The sequence below is a fragment of the Aptenodytes forsteri genome, unplaced genomic scaffold (genome assembly GCF_000699145.1).
Source record: "Aptenodytes forsteri isolate BGI_AS27 unplaced genomic scaffold, ASM69914v1 Scaffold396, whole genome shotgun sequence".
NCBI lineage: Eukaryota > Metazoa > Chordata > Aves > Sphenisciformes > Spheniscidae > Aptenodytes > Aptenodytes forsteri.
In genome coordinates, this window is record NW_008794215.1 from 1770594 (window position 1) to 1787072 (window position 16479).

A 16479-nucleotide genomic window follows, 5' to 3' on the forward strand; every position below is an offset into this window, starting at 1 on the left:
TAAACTTGACACTGTATTATTTGTGTATATTTCTTGTCTTAAAATTCCATGAATTTTTATATTGATTTTTTTTCTTTAAACAGAGGATAGAGTGAATGAGGATTATAATGAAGACCATGGTATGACAACTGCTATATTTAGTGAAATGACAGTATCAAAGTCTTACATTAATATGAAAGTGAACTTACTTGTTCATAAAATTTTCCATGCTGTCACATTACTTTGTAAGTTCGCAGTTACGGGTTTGTGGGTTTTTTTTACATTCAAACCCCATGTGTATGTAAGCAATCAATTGGTCTTTAACACTGGAACATGTGTAGAGTATGGGTATAGGTTATATTCCCATATTTGTCCTCTTTGTCATACTTTGTGCTTATGTGGCATAGGAATGTTGAAGACTTTGCATGCCCTTTTTCTTATGAAACCCTGTCCAAGTCAGCTGTGGTTCATTGCAGCTGTATAGCTCAGTGTTACCTTTTCATCTTGTCTGTAACTACCAGTTCTTTGGAGATGACTCTGTTTTAGTTTGATTTGGTTAATGATTTGCTAATGATTGCTGAGACCAAATCAAAAAGTAAACGAAAAGACTAGTGGTCACAGTCTTGAAACAAAGGTATGTGGTTGTGATTCCTTTTGTAAGATCCTTCTGGGGGACTACCGTACTTCAGAGAAGTTAAGCGTATCTTCAAAGCGCTCTTGTTTATTTTCAGTATTTATGTAACCTGATCAAAGGACAGTGATTCTTCACTTCAAAATATTTGAGACAGAAAACCTTGCGGTTCATTCTTTGTCATTAGGAGGGAAATTCTGACATCCACCTTTGGGATAGAAGTCAAAATCCCATTGAAGGACTTTCAGTGGCCCAAAGATATATTCAGACCTTAGTCCATGTCTCCCTCAGTCTGCAGAAAAGAATTATTTGCCTCAGCTGTGATTCCCTTGTCAAAATATGTCAGCATCAATAGGACAGAAAAACAAAAGAGACCTAGCTTTTTCCCTGGGCTTATTGTTTACTCTCCTTTCCAGGAGATACTTATTTTACAATCAGTTCCTAATCAAGAATCACTTCTCTTGCTTCTCACACCTAGATATGAAGGAGGAGTGCAGCTTTTAGTCTTTACTTTTCATGCTTCTTCATATGTAGTGGTGACATGAACAGAGAGCCCTTCCATGGTCCCTGCCCTCGGCAAGAGTCATCTATACCTGCTTTTGGAGTAACATGATTGTGGAGGTTCCCAAAGTAATTTGCATCAGTTTTCCATAGAATCAGTTCCAAAACCATTTCATATTCTGCAATCTCTTCTGGCTCCGACACAATAACAGTGAATCACTCTATTTTGTGAGTAGTTCACGTGCTTTGGCAAGCGGTGGTTTCATGTGCGATTGCTAGTGTGCTGCAATGAGAGTTTTAAATAGTATCAGATAAATCAGATTTAGGTTTTTCCTAGTCTTTCTTCACCTTTCCAAATCCTCTGATTAAGCTGATGAAGAGAATAGGAAGTTCCATGCTTTTTCTCAAAAGGAAATTCCAAGGTAGGAGGTGATTGTCGAAAAATTATTATTATGCCAGGCTTTTTTACACAGCCTGCAGTTCAACATAATCCATGACAAACTGCTTTTCTCTTCATAAAAGTTCACCTTTTCACGGCAGAAATTTGCCTTGCTTCCAAGTTCTCCCTTCAAGACATTCTGGTTATGAGAGAGAGCACAATGCTTCCTTTGTACTTTTTAGAGGAATTTCATTTGAGAGCTCCAGCCTGGAGCAGTGTAGAAGAAAAAGACCAATCAGATGAGGCATTGAGTGTTCTTGGCATTTACAAGATTTGATTGATTTATTTATTTTTTTTTAAACACACACACACTCACACACACCCTTGGAAGCTATATGAAGTTACAAAGTTATTTGGAATTTCACTGTTTGTTTCAAGGGCGGACCTGTGTACAGGTGTTCTAGGCCCTCATCAGTGTCTCAGAAATAACCAGAGAAAATAATCAGAAATTGCTGTCGGGATCCCTAGAAAAGATGAGAGACAGCACTGGGGAAGACAGTCTAATCACACTCAGTCCTATAAGCTCATCTTATGTTGTCAGTCCTTTAAGGTTTGAGCTAACCAGCCAATCACAGATATCTCTGAAGATGTGCTGGAAGATGTGAGGCCGTCTTTCTGTGACACACTGTTTTTTCCTTCTGAGTTCAGTCTATCCAGTTTCAGGGTATGGGAGTTGTAATTGTTCATGAATGTGTGCTAGACATCATTTTAGCAGTTGTAGTATCTAGTTTTCATCCCTGTTGTCTCCTGGCCCGTCTTTCTTGTACCTTTTGACATGCTTTTGGTTGGATCGAAAATGAAACAGATTGGCTCTTTTTCTGGAGAAGAGAGATTTTAGCACCTGTTTTCTAAAGTCAAAGAAGGGATGGAGGCCATCGTGGAGATCTGAAATTCTTTCTCTCAAATGTAAAGCTTATGGTTTTTTACATTAGTTCCAAAATTGCAGTCCACATCCTCAAGAAGATTCACTTTAAAGCTTTAGATGCGAATGTCTGAGAAATCAGCAGAAGTATAAGCTTCTCTATTCTAGAGTCAATGTATCTTCTTCATCTCTATCAGATGTGTTTCCCCTCTTCTGGCAGACCCTCTGATGTAATATTTTCTCCAATCCTGGTGCTTCCTAGAATTCTCAGAAAGCTGAGGGCATTGCCAAGATGATTGTTGGCCAGAGCAGTTCAGTTTCTTTTCCGACTCTTGCTTTGTATGACTTGGTTCTTAATTCAGATGAGCAACCAGCTCTAATAGGATTACAGTTCCTGTAATCGCTTCTACTTTGCATGGTGTTGGGAGAAACTGAAGGCCTATGTTAGGCTGCGCCCAGTTTGTGTGCCCAGCATATTGAAGGGAACTGTTTGTTCATACCTTCTGCGGTTATTCCTAATGCTAAAAAATCTTTAGTTGAAATGAGTGTTATGTGCCCACACTGAAGTGTGTAAATGGATTGATCCTGTAACTTGGAATATAGGAACTCAGTTACAACTTCCAGTAATTTTATGAAGAGTTTTATACAGTTTGTAGCAGTGAAACTAGAGAAAGAAGGCAAGTTTGAGATTTGCATTAGAAATGAAGAGTTCTGGATGGTTTTTTAAGAACATGCTGTAAGGACTTTTTTTTTTTTAAGGGGTGGAGGGGGAACCGAGTGACTATTAGTGCCTTTTAGGATAAAACCATAGTAGAAAGATTTTATTTTTTAAAAAATCTTATGTAAATAACCTTTTTCAGATGAGGGTTAGTACCCGTTAAGATAATGAAATTGTCCAAAACACTGGATGAACACTGAACTACTTTAGTTCCACAATTCACAGTAAATGTATACTGAAAATTCAGACAATTAATGGATAGCATTTTGTCTATTTTCAGGCCTTATCTAAAGTAAAGTAATGAATATACTTAACCTATTTCTTCTTCAGAGTTACAAAAATTAGACTGGCTCTTTACTCAAAGATTAGGAGTGTAGGTGAATTATAACAATTTTACAAACGATAGCTTTATTGTTGTCATTGTTTTCAGTATTTCATCTGTGTAGATAGAAGTGCTTGAAATTTCAGCATTATGTTCATATTTGGTATTTGTTTTCTGTCTAGAATTTCTACTACAAGCTCCAGTAGAGGTTCATGTATCTATTCAGGACCCAAAACTGGAGAAAGTCTTTGAGAGCTTTGCATTTATCAGTAAAGAAATGAACTGGATGCTTAACAACCAAATTTTTAGGACACTTCATGCATATCGACCACCCAGGAACTTTACTTTTCTTTCCTTTCAGAACCAAAACATGAAAAGCAGACTGAGACTCAAGATACAGGTATATACCTATATATATATGTACATATGTGTGTATGTATGTATACGTGTGTGGGTGGGGTGTGTGTACACTCCCTCACACATCCCCCCATGTATATATATTTTTATATATGGAGCATAATAGAAAATCTTTGTTTCATATGTAATTAAAGTAGGAATACATCTAAAATAAATGTTATTTGGAATATAAATGATTTTCAAAATCAGAGGAATATTTTAGTAAAGTTAGAATAAAAATCATTAACTTAATTTTGCTTTTTATATATATTGAAATACGTAATCTCTGTGATCTTCAGTCACGATATATTGCCAATTATGGCAAAGGTGCATTACAAGTCTGTGTAGTTATAAAGTTAGGTTTTTGACTATGAACTGAGACACCTTCTTTTATTATACCATCCTTGAGGGTTCATCTTTAAGGTCTCAAGTGACATAGAGTGGGGTATGTGAGGCTTTTTGCGGACATTTGGAACACAGTCGTTCAGCATAGACACTCAGCCTGCTGTGAGCCGTGCTCATAACCTTGTAACCAGTGCTTAAGATCATTCAAAATTTACAGGCTGTCAATACTAGCTCTGCTTTGATGCATACTTTTTGCTAGTGCCTTTGTCTAATTAGTAGAAGCAATTAAAAAATTATTTGTGTGCAGTCCTCTCTCTGGATCCTATATACTTTGTTGTCTTGAAATACCAGCTCTTTTGAGAGTCATCTCCGACAGCTGATTGAAAAAGACACAATTGTTTAGTTTAGAATGAAGTCAAGAAATTCTCTAGTGTAAATAATTTGTAAGTACCCGTTTTGTCACCTTTGTGATCATAAGCTTAAGAGGACAGTCAAATAAGTTAAAAGGTGCCATATTCAAAGAAAATAAAAATAATTTATTTTTCCATGGAATCCATAATTTAAGTTGAAGAACTTGCTCATTGTCCTTCTGGAAGGAAAGTAGGACCCACCATGGAATTGCATGTTTACCCAAATAAGAAGACTCTTAAAGTAAAAGATTACAGGTTTTTCTGGTTTGGTTTTTAATATGTCTAGCAGATGGAGTTGATGCTGCAAAAGATGAAAGTGGGAGCACTGATTATGCTTAGAATAATTAAGGGGTGTTTTTAAAGTTACTGTGTCTTAATCCAAACATTTGTTCAGAAGGTACAATTTTGAAATATTTACCTAATGAATACAGCAGTTCTTTAGTGAAACAGGGAAGAAAATTTAAGAAGTAATTTCTTTTTTTCCCTCAAATTCATCCAAGTTCCTGTTTGTTTATAGCAATTTACTGTTCATGGTTAAACATGTCTGTGCTAGCTATGTTGTATGTTTTTGTTCTATGTAAGTTTCATCAGTTGAGGGCCTGACTTCATTATTGCTCTGAATTGAATGTTTTCTTAGCTGTTGAGGACCTTCCGGAGGACGTGAATGAAGCCACAGAGCCAGGTATATATTTTGTAATTGTGATCTTAAAGTGTTTTGATGAAATATTTTGAAATCTGATGTTAAAAAAACAAAAATTCATTATATACTTTTTTCTCTTTATACTTTCTCATATAGATGAAATTATTGAAGATTTTGATATTGATAAAGAGCTGTCAGGTATGAGTTTTTATAGTTGGTGAAAGAAAACATATTTTTTCTTCCATTTATATTTGTTAATATAATTAAAAACCAAACAAACAAAAAACGAAGCAGAGAAATGTGCTATATAGAATCATAGTATGGGTTGAGTCAGAAAGGACCTTTAAAGATCATCTGGTCCAACTCCCCTGCCACGGGCAGGGACATCTTTCACTAGATCAGGTTGCTCAGAGCGCCATCCAAACCCGACTTTGAACACTTCCAATCATCCACCACTGCTCTGGCCAACCTGTTCCAGTGTCTCACCACCCTCATTCCTCATTATTTCTTCCTTATGTGCAATCTAAATCTAACCTCTTTCACTTAAAAACCATTGCCCCTTGTCCTGTCACTACAGGCCTTGGTAAAAAGTCTCTCTCCATCTTTCTTATAAGATCTCTTTATATACCAAAAGGCTGCAATAAGGTCTCCCCAGGCTGAACAATGCCAACTCTCAGCCTTTCTTCATAGGAGAGGTGTTCCATCCCTCTGATCACTTTCATGGTCCTCCTCTGGACCTGCTCTAACAGGTCCATGTCTGTCTTGTACTGGGGACCCCAAAGCTGGACACAGTCCTCCAGGTGAGGTCTCACGAGAGAGGAGTAAAAGGGGAGAATCACTTTCCTCGACCTGCTGGCCACACTTCTTGTGATGCAGCCTAGGGTATGGTTGGCTTTCTGGGCTGTGAGCGCACGTTGCCGGCTCATGTCCAGCTTTTCATCCACCAGTACCCCCAGGTCCTTCTCGGCAGGGCTGCTCTCAATCCCTTCATCCCCCAGCCTGTATTGATACCAGGGGGTTGCCCTGACCCAGGTGCAGGACCTTGCACTTGGCCTTGTTGAACTTCATGACATTCTTATGAATTACTTAGAGCTTCATTTTGAGGAATAGAGTGTGTTAATTTCCTACATTACTACTCAAAAAGATCAAGTTGTAAATTTTTGTTTGTTGTGCTGGTGTCAGGGAATTTTAAATGAGTACCGGGTCAAATGTAATTTGAAGATTTGCTCTAAGTTAAAAATATCATTAAGCAAGATTTTTTTCAAACATGACTTTATTTAGTCAGCTAGAGGAAAGTGATCTAAGCAGTTTAGTCTGAGCAAAGTGTGTAGGATTAGGTGCTATATTTATTTAGGTTTCCCACTTGAAAAATGTGTTCTAATATAATTAAATGGGGAAATAAACATACTTGTTTCACACAAACAACAGTTGTAAACAAAATCACTTTTGGGGGGTGTACTAGGAATGGAAGTCAATAACAAGGAGGAGCTAAACTTTTGGACATGATATGCATTCAGTACCTTTTTTTTTTTACTGTTAAGTTAACCTAGTTGGTTGTTCTGCAGTTTAAGTCTTCCTTTTTGTTTGATGATAATTTGATTGGGTGGCTGGTGGGGAATAAAAACAAAATTGTGAACATACTATGTGTAACTTTGAACACTTACTTTCTTTGTAACAGTAGAAAGTAAGCATACAGAAGATGTTGTGGCCACTGAACCAGAGCAATCAGGTTTGTGTATTATCTTTTGCATGAGTTTGCTACTTCGAGAATGATAAATATCATAGAATAGAATTCTGTGCTGCAATAAAAATACATTTGTAACTTTTTCTGCAGCTTTTTTTTCTTTTAAGGACAAATATAACTGTGTAGTTGGAATCTAGCATCTTGGGTTTTTTAATGACAATATTTTAATGGCTTGCAGAGCACTCTTCAGTTTTAGAAGCTGAGAGTGCTCCCAGTTCAGAAAAACTTATAGTGATAAAAACGGCCATATTAGGTCATGTGAAGCTGAAGACTTCTTTGCTGTGCTGTTTCCCACCAGCCAATAGTGTGTACTCAGGAAAGAGAGTATATGTAAGAAATAAAATAAAGTGGAATGTCTCCCCTTCTTTGAGCACTTTATTTATGGGCTTCCTGAGTCAGAGAATGTATTTCCCTCTCTTCGATTCTTCTTGCTGTCTACAGCCAGCATCTCGGCTATTACGAATTCTTTTCTGGTGAGCCTGACTCCCTCCATGCATGAATAGGGAGCTATGTGCAAGCTTCAGCCTTATTAGCAGTAAAAGCACTTGGTGACATGTGACATGTCTAATTTAAACATACATACGGAATTAAACAGAACTAAGGTTTGAATTAAAATATTTCACAATTACAGCTGAGAACGTAGTAAGTATATGAATGCTTTCTAAGCCCATACTGTAGTAGCTTGTGAAACTGTGGGAGATTTGTGCTTTGGATAGTATAGTTTCAGAATTTTGAAGTATCATTTTTGAAACTATGCAATCCTGCAATTTACTCATTGGCCTTAACTGGTATTAATCTTTCCCCTGGAATAATTCAGCTGAGGAAAATTTGCATCTAACTTCTGCAAAAGTAGTATTACAGAGCAGTCTTGATAGGTCACTGTTTCAAGCATAAGGGAAAAAAATGCAGCTTTTTATAAATATTTAGAGAACTGTCCTGTTTGAATCGTTTGTACACTTTTGACTTACAGAAATCCCTGTTCAAGCTGAGGATTATTCAAATGATGATCTAGTGGGTAAGTTAATCTTAAGTGCTTGGTTTTTTCCCCAAAAAATGAAGCTATAGCTACATGGAAAGTTTGTAAACGAATTACTTTGTGGAGAGGAGTGAAAGGATACCATTATTGTCATTTGAAGTTGCTTCCTGTTTTTGAAGCAATAATTTTTATCTTGTACTGGATAAATGCTAGTAATAGTTACTGGGTTATATGGAAGCATTCCAAATAAAACTGTGAGTAGTTTTAATTTACAACTTAATTTTTAATGATTTCAGACAGAGCTGGAAACTTCTGTTGTAAAGGGAAATATAAAAATTTCAGGTCTCAAAATATGTGCATACTTCCTTTCTAGTGTAACTGATCACGTGTGGTGATACTGTCATTTCTCTGTCTATCAGTCAGATCTATTGGAAGTCCGACTGCGGCACGTTCTTTGGCCACTGATCTGGAAACAGGATTGTTCTGTCATGCCATCACATTTTTCTTGACGTAACTGATTTTAACAACAGCAGTTCCAGCTCTTCCATCTGTTGTCTGACAGTAGTAAACATAGAGTTTACCCAAACCATTTCTGGAGTAGCTAAATGGCTTCTGAATTCAAAGACTGCATATTGTTACATTTCATCTGCTTTTTGGAGTTAATTATTACAAGTTGCTAGTTTGTTCTTTGTAACGAGGTAGTTGTGTTGAATGAAACACTGAGCTGTTATCTCTGGGCAGTAAATCACAGAAGCTGCAATCCAGGACCCCTGAGAGCTGTATTTCTGTTTTGTTCTGATTAGCCTGAGTACCTTTCTGGGTTAGTTAATCTTTACAATATGCAGAAGCTCTTAAGTGGTGTGGTGCCCAGGTGGTTGTCGGGTTTTGTTTTTCCTTGCGGGAAAGGAAACTTTGTATGTGGTTCTTGGGCATGCCAAAAGTAGCCAGAGAAGTGAAAAAACATAGAAGGCCTTTGTGGTTGCCTAGTACAGATTGGAGGCATGGTTTAGTTCATGTTTTAATTTACGTGCTGAACCTTAACTGAGGTGATTCGAAATGCTCATATCAATACGTAACTGTGTTGTCTGTGAGGTCTTTCTAACCTGTTTATCCTAACAGCCACATGGCGTGTTGAAATATTTGAAGCCATAGGTGTCCATTAATAGATGCCTTATCTAAAAATGTTTCATAATGAATATGAAATATTTTTAACCACAGCTTATAGTCAGTGTAGGAACAAGCAGTAGTTATCTTTTGATAGCATAGGCAAGAAGTTCAGCAAAGGTAGTGTTCAGCTGGTTTGTTGTGCTTTAGGTTGGAACTGTAGAACAAGAAAAGATGTTTTCTCTCAGAAAATGTTGCTCCTTAAAGTTAAAATAACAAAAAGGCCCTTACAGGACTGTTACAAAATTTCAACAGTAGATAATTCCACTGCACAGTGTCAGTTGTATTGATATAAGGATATTGAGATGACTTCTTGACTACATATACTGTTTTAAAACTAAATTCAGAATTCAAGTATCAACTTGAAATCTTTAACATTTGTTTTCATGGACCGTATTTCTATTGCTTTTTGTGCTGTAATTTATGGCTCAACCTTGCAGCAGTAAATGAATTTCCTACCTTCACCAAAAAAAAAAAAAAATCTTATTTGTATTGTACAGTAGTGGATGGTTTCCAGACATTCCATTTAGAATCGTAGAGTCATTTAGGTTGGAAAAGCCCCTTAAGATCATCGAGTACAACTGTTAACCTAACACTGCCAAGTCCACCACTAAACCGTGTCCCTAAGCGCCACGTCTACATGTCTTTTAAATACCTCCAGGGATGGTGACTCAACCACTTCCCTGGGCGGCTGTCATTGTTTAACCTCAGTTGGCAACTGAGCACCACACAGCTGCTCGCTCACTCCCCCCCCACCCCGGTGGGATGGGGGAGAGAATTGGAAGAGTAGAAGTGAGAAAACTCATGGGTTGAGATAAAAACAGTTTAATAATTGAAATAGAAGAAAATAATAATAATATACAAAGCAAGTGATGCACAGTGCAATTGCTCACCACCTGCCGACCGATGCCCAGCCAGTCCCCCAGCAGCAGCCCCCCAGCACAGCTTCCCCCCAGTTTACCCTCTCCCAGCTTCTTGTGCACCCCCAGCCTTCTCAGTCGGTAGAGCATGGGAAGCTGAAAAGTCCTTGACTAGTGTAAGCATTACCTAGCAACAACTAAAACATCGGTGTGTTATCAACGTTATTCTCATACTAAATCCAAAACACAGCACTGTACCAGCTACATCCAGGCTAAACAACCCCAGTTCCCTCAGCTGCTCCTCATAAGACTTGTGCTCTAGACCCTTCACCAGCTTCATTGCTCTTCTTTGGACACGCTCCTGCACCTCAACGTCCTTCTTGTAGTGAGGAGCCCAAAACTAAACACAGTATTCGAGGTGCGGCCTTACCAGTGCCGAGTACAAAGGACAATCACTCCTTTAATTGCAGGTGGACTTTCAGATAAGATGGTGGAATTGAACCTAGTTGTCCACTCTCCTTTTATTGTATTGTGATACACAGAGAGTCCTTGCTGTTTTCAAACCTGTTACAATCAAAAATAGCTTGTTTTACTCTGAAATAGTATGTTTTTCTGATCCTTTCGAAAGTTGTTTGTGTGGTGGGTTTTTTTTTTTTTTAGATTTACTTTTTTTACCTTCAGTAGTTTTCAAAACTAGTGCAACGCACTTTTTAAACCATGAGATTAGCCTTCAAGGGAAAGTTAGCTCTATTCTGGTATATCTTGTGGAAATAGATAATAATAGCAGCACTGGAAGGAGCGAATATTTTCTTTTTCCCCTCACAGGAAAAAAGTGAGAGAATCAATCAAAACCTATTTATTCAGTTATTAAACACACAAGTAACTATTAGATGTAGTACCATGTATGTGATTCTTCCTTTAGGAAGTAGAAAATGAAAATAATTTGATCAGCACAAAATATGCAACAGTGTACCAACACACTCAAGAATCTTTAGTAATTTGTGTAATTATGTGGGAACCACTTTGAAGACAGAAGAATCATTGTTTATCAGTTTTTGTAAAAAGCTTATTGTGTCAGCACATAAAGTAGAATTTCAATAGCATCTCTGAAAATTGAGAAAAGAAACAAGGGACATAAGTAAACTACTGACCAGAGTTAAAAATTTTATTACTATTAAATTATTTTTTCCTTATTTAGTATGTTTACCTGCCTTTTTTGGATGTGAAAACTTCAGTTTGAAGGCAGTGTTATTCTCACATTTTTCTCTTAGAGTATGAAATTCATACTTACCAGGGATTTTTTTTTTTTTTTTTATTTGTGGTGAAGGATTCATTGTGTGTGTGGGTTGTTGTCAGAAGTCTGTTCTTCTTTTTTCACATGATTTCATTTCTTCAGGTATTCAAAGCTAGTATTTCTTGTTATTTCAGCAATAATAATATTGAAGTTCATTGTACTAGAGACAGTCAAGAGCTCTATTCTGAATGAGGAACACCTATATACACATATGCACTCTTTACATATATGAAAGATGTATCTATGTAATCAATGTAATTTCAGGTAGTGTAAAAGATATTCAGAAATGTCACTATAGAGTCCTTATTCTTAGGTACTACAAATTCAGGCAAATTCATTTAAAGCATGGTGGCACCAGTTTGTATCAGGTTAGGAGCAGTTGTTTGATTTTTATCTGAAACATAGGAACTTACTTGGTTTGGAAAGAAAACAGGAGATAGTCAAAGGATGAATTTAGCTGTGAGGAACATTCTCACATTGCCAGTGAAGAGATAGGGTGTGGGTTTTGAATATGCCAGAGTGTACGTCAAAAGTTTTTTGCTGACTTCAGGGCATACCACCAAAAAATAATAATAGGCAACTGCATCTTTAGGTATGTGTATGTACTGTTTTCCAATTCTCTGAGTTTACTTCTAGAATTATTACCAATATTACTTTCCGGCAGTAGGCTATTTTAACTGCAGTTATAGTCTGTATTTTTGTAAACTAATGCACTTGAGTGGTATGGTAGGCCAGCTTGAAATATTACTGATTTAGGATTTTTGGCTGATCCTGTTTTACACTGGGATGTGAATTGCAGTGGTTGTGATAGAGTGGTACTTGTTGGAGACACATTTTAAGGGAGACATATTACAGTTTTTTGGGATACCTTTGCTCTCTATATTTGGATTTTGATCCCTCTTGTATATGTTCAGATTTAAAATATCTAAGGGTTGGTGCCCCTCCCCTCCTTCATCCTGTATCCTTGGCATTTTTATAACCCTGCATTTATTTTACCAACTGCTGAAATCCCTTATGTGTAGAGAAGTTTCCACTTTACAACTTTGACCCTTCCTCTTTTCCAATTGTACATGTCCTTGACTTAAAAAAAAAAAAAAAAAAAAAAAAAAAAAAAATTTTTTTAATTTTGTATTTGTGAAATGGCCTAGATTTCCTTTACAAGGTAAATGAAGTGCCATGTGCTGAGAAAAAATTTACTGCTTTGATAAATATTTAAAAGTTTACATTTCCCACCTTATACAGCAACTTTGTGTATATTCATTATGATAGCTCCTAGAAATGATAGCTTTCTCAAATTAACTAATCTGATACAAAGTTGCATTTTTTAGCATTTAAGATTTTTTTTTTGTTGTTTTAGAGTAAGTTGTGTTTTGGTTGGTCCTTTAATATAGATTTCCCCTTATTTTTTCAGATACTTAAAGCTTCAAAAGAAAAGTCCCTACATCAGGAGGACCAGCCCCAACCATACACTACAAAAGGGGAGCAGATGGTTGTAATAGATCTTATGATGTATTACCAAGCAGTTCAGGGTTTGGGGAACGAACACTAAGATATTGTAAATGGGTTGTAGCCAACTGTCATTTTAGTAAGCTTTTTTTAACACTTGGATGTTTAGTTTACATTTCTGTCTGATTTTTTTTTTTTGGGGGGGAGGGGGTGTCAAGTTTAGTGAATTCATTATTTTTCTTCTGTGTATGTGACAGAGTTGCAACTTTGAGCTGCGTTTCGTATGTGCTGTTCAAGCAATTGTTAATATTCTATTTATAACGTAGCAGCAAGTACATTTTTTCAGATTTTAATATATATCTTTTGTTGTGGACTCATACAGTATGTACAGAGCAGTTTGGTCAAATGAAACATATAATATTATGAATTTTTAAATGTTTTATAACTGCTGATATAGCATACAGCCTAACTGCATTTTATTGAAAACACTAATCAGGCGCACACTATGCTGTGAAGTTTGATTTATATCTCTTTGCACTGATGTTATGTCAACAGTTACACTACATAAATTTCAGGTGATTTTTAAGAGTTTAATTCATACTACTAAAAGGGCAGATTACTATATTACTTTTTTCAGAAACCCTTTATGTGTGAATTAGAACTTTTTATTTATGCACATTTGATTTTTAAAGCAAAAATGTCTGGAAACTATATAATAGCCTGGCAGGGAGTCAGTGTAGATTGCAACAAAACTGAGTTGCTGGAATCAGGTTGAGTTCAGTAAAATTCTTCTAGTTTGGCTACCAATATAATGATCTCAAAGCTGGATTTAGTAAGCTTTATATTCAGTGAATTATTAAAAAAGTCAAATTTGCACAAATACTTGTAAATTTTATTTAAAAAAAAAAACAGCTTTTTTCAACCTTAAGAAAAATAGGGTATCAAAATTTAAGACCTACAATCGTAAATGCTCTTGTAAATGGTACGTCTGGAATTTAGACTTTGAGTGATTTAGAATTTTAATATAACAGGTGTACTTTTTACCTGTTCTGTGCTGCTGTTCCACAATTACAAAGACATATTTTATTCTTTGGCATTTTGCATGTGTTCCTTTTTGGCTCAGGAATAATTGCTGTCGTTTTAGGAAGTTGCCAAGCCTGATATGGGAGCTTAGAAGAAATAAAATAAGATATAAATTTTTAAGAAGAAAAATCAATTTGGTAACCTTTTGGTTGACAGGGAGATTTTAAATTTCTGTAACAATGTTTTGAAGTCAGGTTTTTAGTTGCTTACGTTTCTAGTGAAAGGGGCATCATATATGCTTGCCTTTTTTTGTTTGGGATTTCAGTAAGACTCCACATAAGTGAGTGTTACATCTGATCAACCAACACAGAAGATGTCCCAAAGTGATTTCTTCAGACTTTTCAGGAAAGCAATAATCCTCTTAGACTGTGATGTGATTTGGAATTGCAGAGCAATAATTTTTACAAAGCCATATTTTGTGAGGAAGCTCGGGAATAATTTTAGAAGGGTGAATGGAGGACTTTTTATATAACAGTGGCAGCCTATTTGTAGAATTACGGGACTGTGAGAGTATATTATGCTGTGATCAAGTTTTAAGTATTTTGTAAGTGGGTACGTGATTTTACGTGCTTCATGTTTACAAAAATATGCCAAGCTGAGCAAGGTCAAAAGGACTATTAAAAAAATATATATTTAATCTGTTTTAATGTTTGGCTGCAATAAAACACAGAAGAATATCTTTGTCTTTCTAGTGTCATTATTTTTTCCAAAATGTGGTCGATGTTAACTACGGGGATAAACATTTGCCTCAGCCACTAATTAATATTATTATTTTTCAAAGTAATAATTTTGAATGTTTAAAAATATATTTGAAAGTATTATTTACAAGGAGGAAGAAATGTAGCAAGTAGAAGTAATTTTTATTTCTGTGTGGTATTATGTGAAGGAAATGGGCGTTATTCTAAGGTCTGTGTCTTTTATAATTGTTATATTTCTTCTTTGGGAGTATTAGCTCTTCTGCAACCAGTTTGGCCTGAATTTTGCCCATGATACGTAATTTCTATTTGTAACTTAAAATGGATGAGATATCACTCTTTAACAAAGGCGATTGTGGGGGGGTAGTATGATACCTGCCTTTCACAGAGAAATATTCTAGGTTATGGTCCATAGTTTAAATCAGAAGTCTAGCAAGGGTGTTGTGTCTGTGCAGTTCTCTGTTTGAAAACAAAAATCTTCCTTGACCTTTTCAGTTTTCAAACAACTCCATATTTTTATGATGAAATATTGCTGAATAACAACTGCAGTTTAAGAAAAAGTCAGAAGATTTCATCTTTCTTTATATTTTCACATTGCTACATGGCTTCTTGCTATATCTCAGTGAATCTATGAAATCCTGGATTCAGTTGCTTTTTTGGAAATCACGGGAAGAAATACCAATAAGTAAAGCAAAATTTAAGTAACAGGATACTAAAGTTTTATTTTAATATTGAAAATTTACTACGATTTTAAGTGACTTTTTCACATTCTCAGTAATTGAAAAGGTATCATATCGTGACACTGTTCTTTCTAAGAAGTAAAGAAAATGGATAATATTTGAAAGAAGTAAAGAAAATGGATAACATTGGATATTGGAAAGACACTGAAAAAGTCATATTTTTACTCAATTATCATTGTGAATTATGTGTATGTAAATAACAAATTGTATTGTATATTTATATTATTGATTGGGATTCATGTAAAATCTACAAGGTATGAAATACATTTTAGTTGTGACCGGGTCATTGTCACATGCACTCACAAATATTTAGATGTATTGTAATACGAAAAATAAATATATTCTTTATAGTAGAAACCTTCTTGGGAATACCTGGTGCATATGTTACACAGTGATAGCAGTCCTAGCTTATAGAGATCGGTTAAAACGGTTTTGTCTGTGATTTTGATCTAGATTTGTTTTGCTGGAAACAGAGAAGTTGAGTAAAGGATGACAGTGGTTTGAAGAGCTAAGAAGAATTTTTTGTTTGAGCTATGATTGATTTAAATTGATGATAAAATAGTCTCAAGATTTACTATCATATCCTGTCTTTGAGACAGCACATTTTGAAACCTTTTCAGAAATAACATAATAAAAACCATTTGCCCTATCAAAGTAAGCTAGGGATCAGTGTGGAGGGAATAAAGCAATATGTGCTGAATATGATGCTGAAGTGAATTCTTAGTTAAGTATGGTGAGAGCCGAGAGAAACAAGATCTTCAGAGCTAACAAGGTCAAGTTGTGATACATTTCAAAAGCAGCAACCTAGAAGGAGAAGCTGGAGTATCTAAAGATCGTTGGAGAGGCTTTGGTGAAACCACTGGCAGCTAATTTAGCAGACTACAGGTTGAAAAAATTCTGAGAGAGAATTTGGAGAACTGATCCTAGTAGATAAATGGGTGTAGAGAACTGTAGGTTATATGTTGCATGAGCCTCAGTAATAAAGAAATGTGAAGCTAGACAAGAAACGGGAGATAGGAGCAGGCTTTAGAGTGATGAGCTCATACCTTGTTCTTCCTGTGATGGAAAAGAAGTTGCAGAAATAACATGGATGTCCAAGATGGGTGGAAGAGGGTCACTGAGTGACCTAGAGGGAATCAGAGAGAAGAGGTCAGGTGAGAATATCAGTGTTGCTGAAAATGGAAAAGATACAGGGAAAATGGGTGGCTAAGTAGCATGCTGTATCATGGTTTAC

General features: G+C 36.0%; 1 protein-coding gene across 1 annotated transcript in view; it reads left to right on the forward strand.

Moving 5' to 3' along the window:
* ASPH (aspartate beta-hydroxylase) overlaps positions 1-16479 on the forward strand; it is a 109315-nt gene that overhangs the window by 42645 nt on the left and 50191 nt on the right. Inside the window, exons 10-15 of the mRNA XM_009285445.2 lie at positions 84-119; positions 3814-3852; positions 5241-5285; positions 5400-5441; positions 6922-6972; positions 7958-8002. Of these exons, the coding sequence (XP_009283720.1) occupies positions 84-119; positions 3814-3852; positions 5241-5285; positions 5400-5441; positions 6922-6972; positions 7958-8002 (258 nt within the window). The remainder of the gene's footprint in view (positions 1-83; positions 120-3813; positions 3853-5240; positions 5286-5399; positions 5442-6921; positions 6973-7957; positions 8003-16479) is intronic.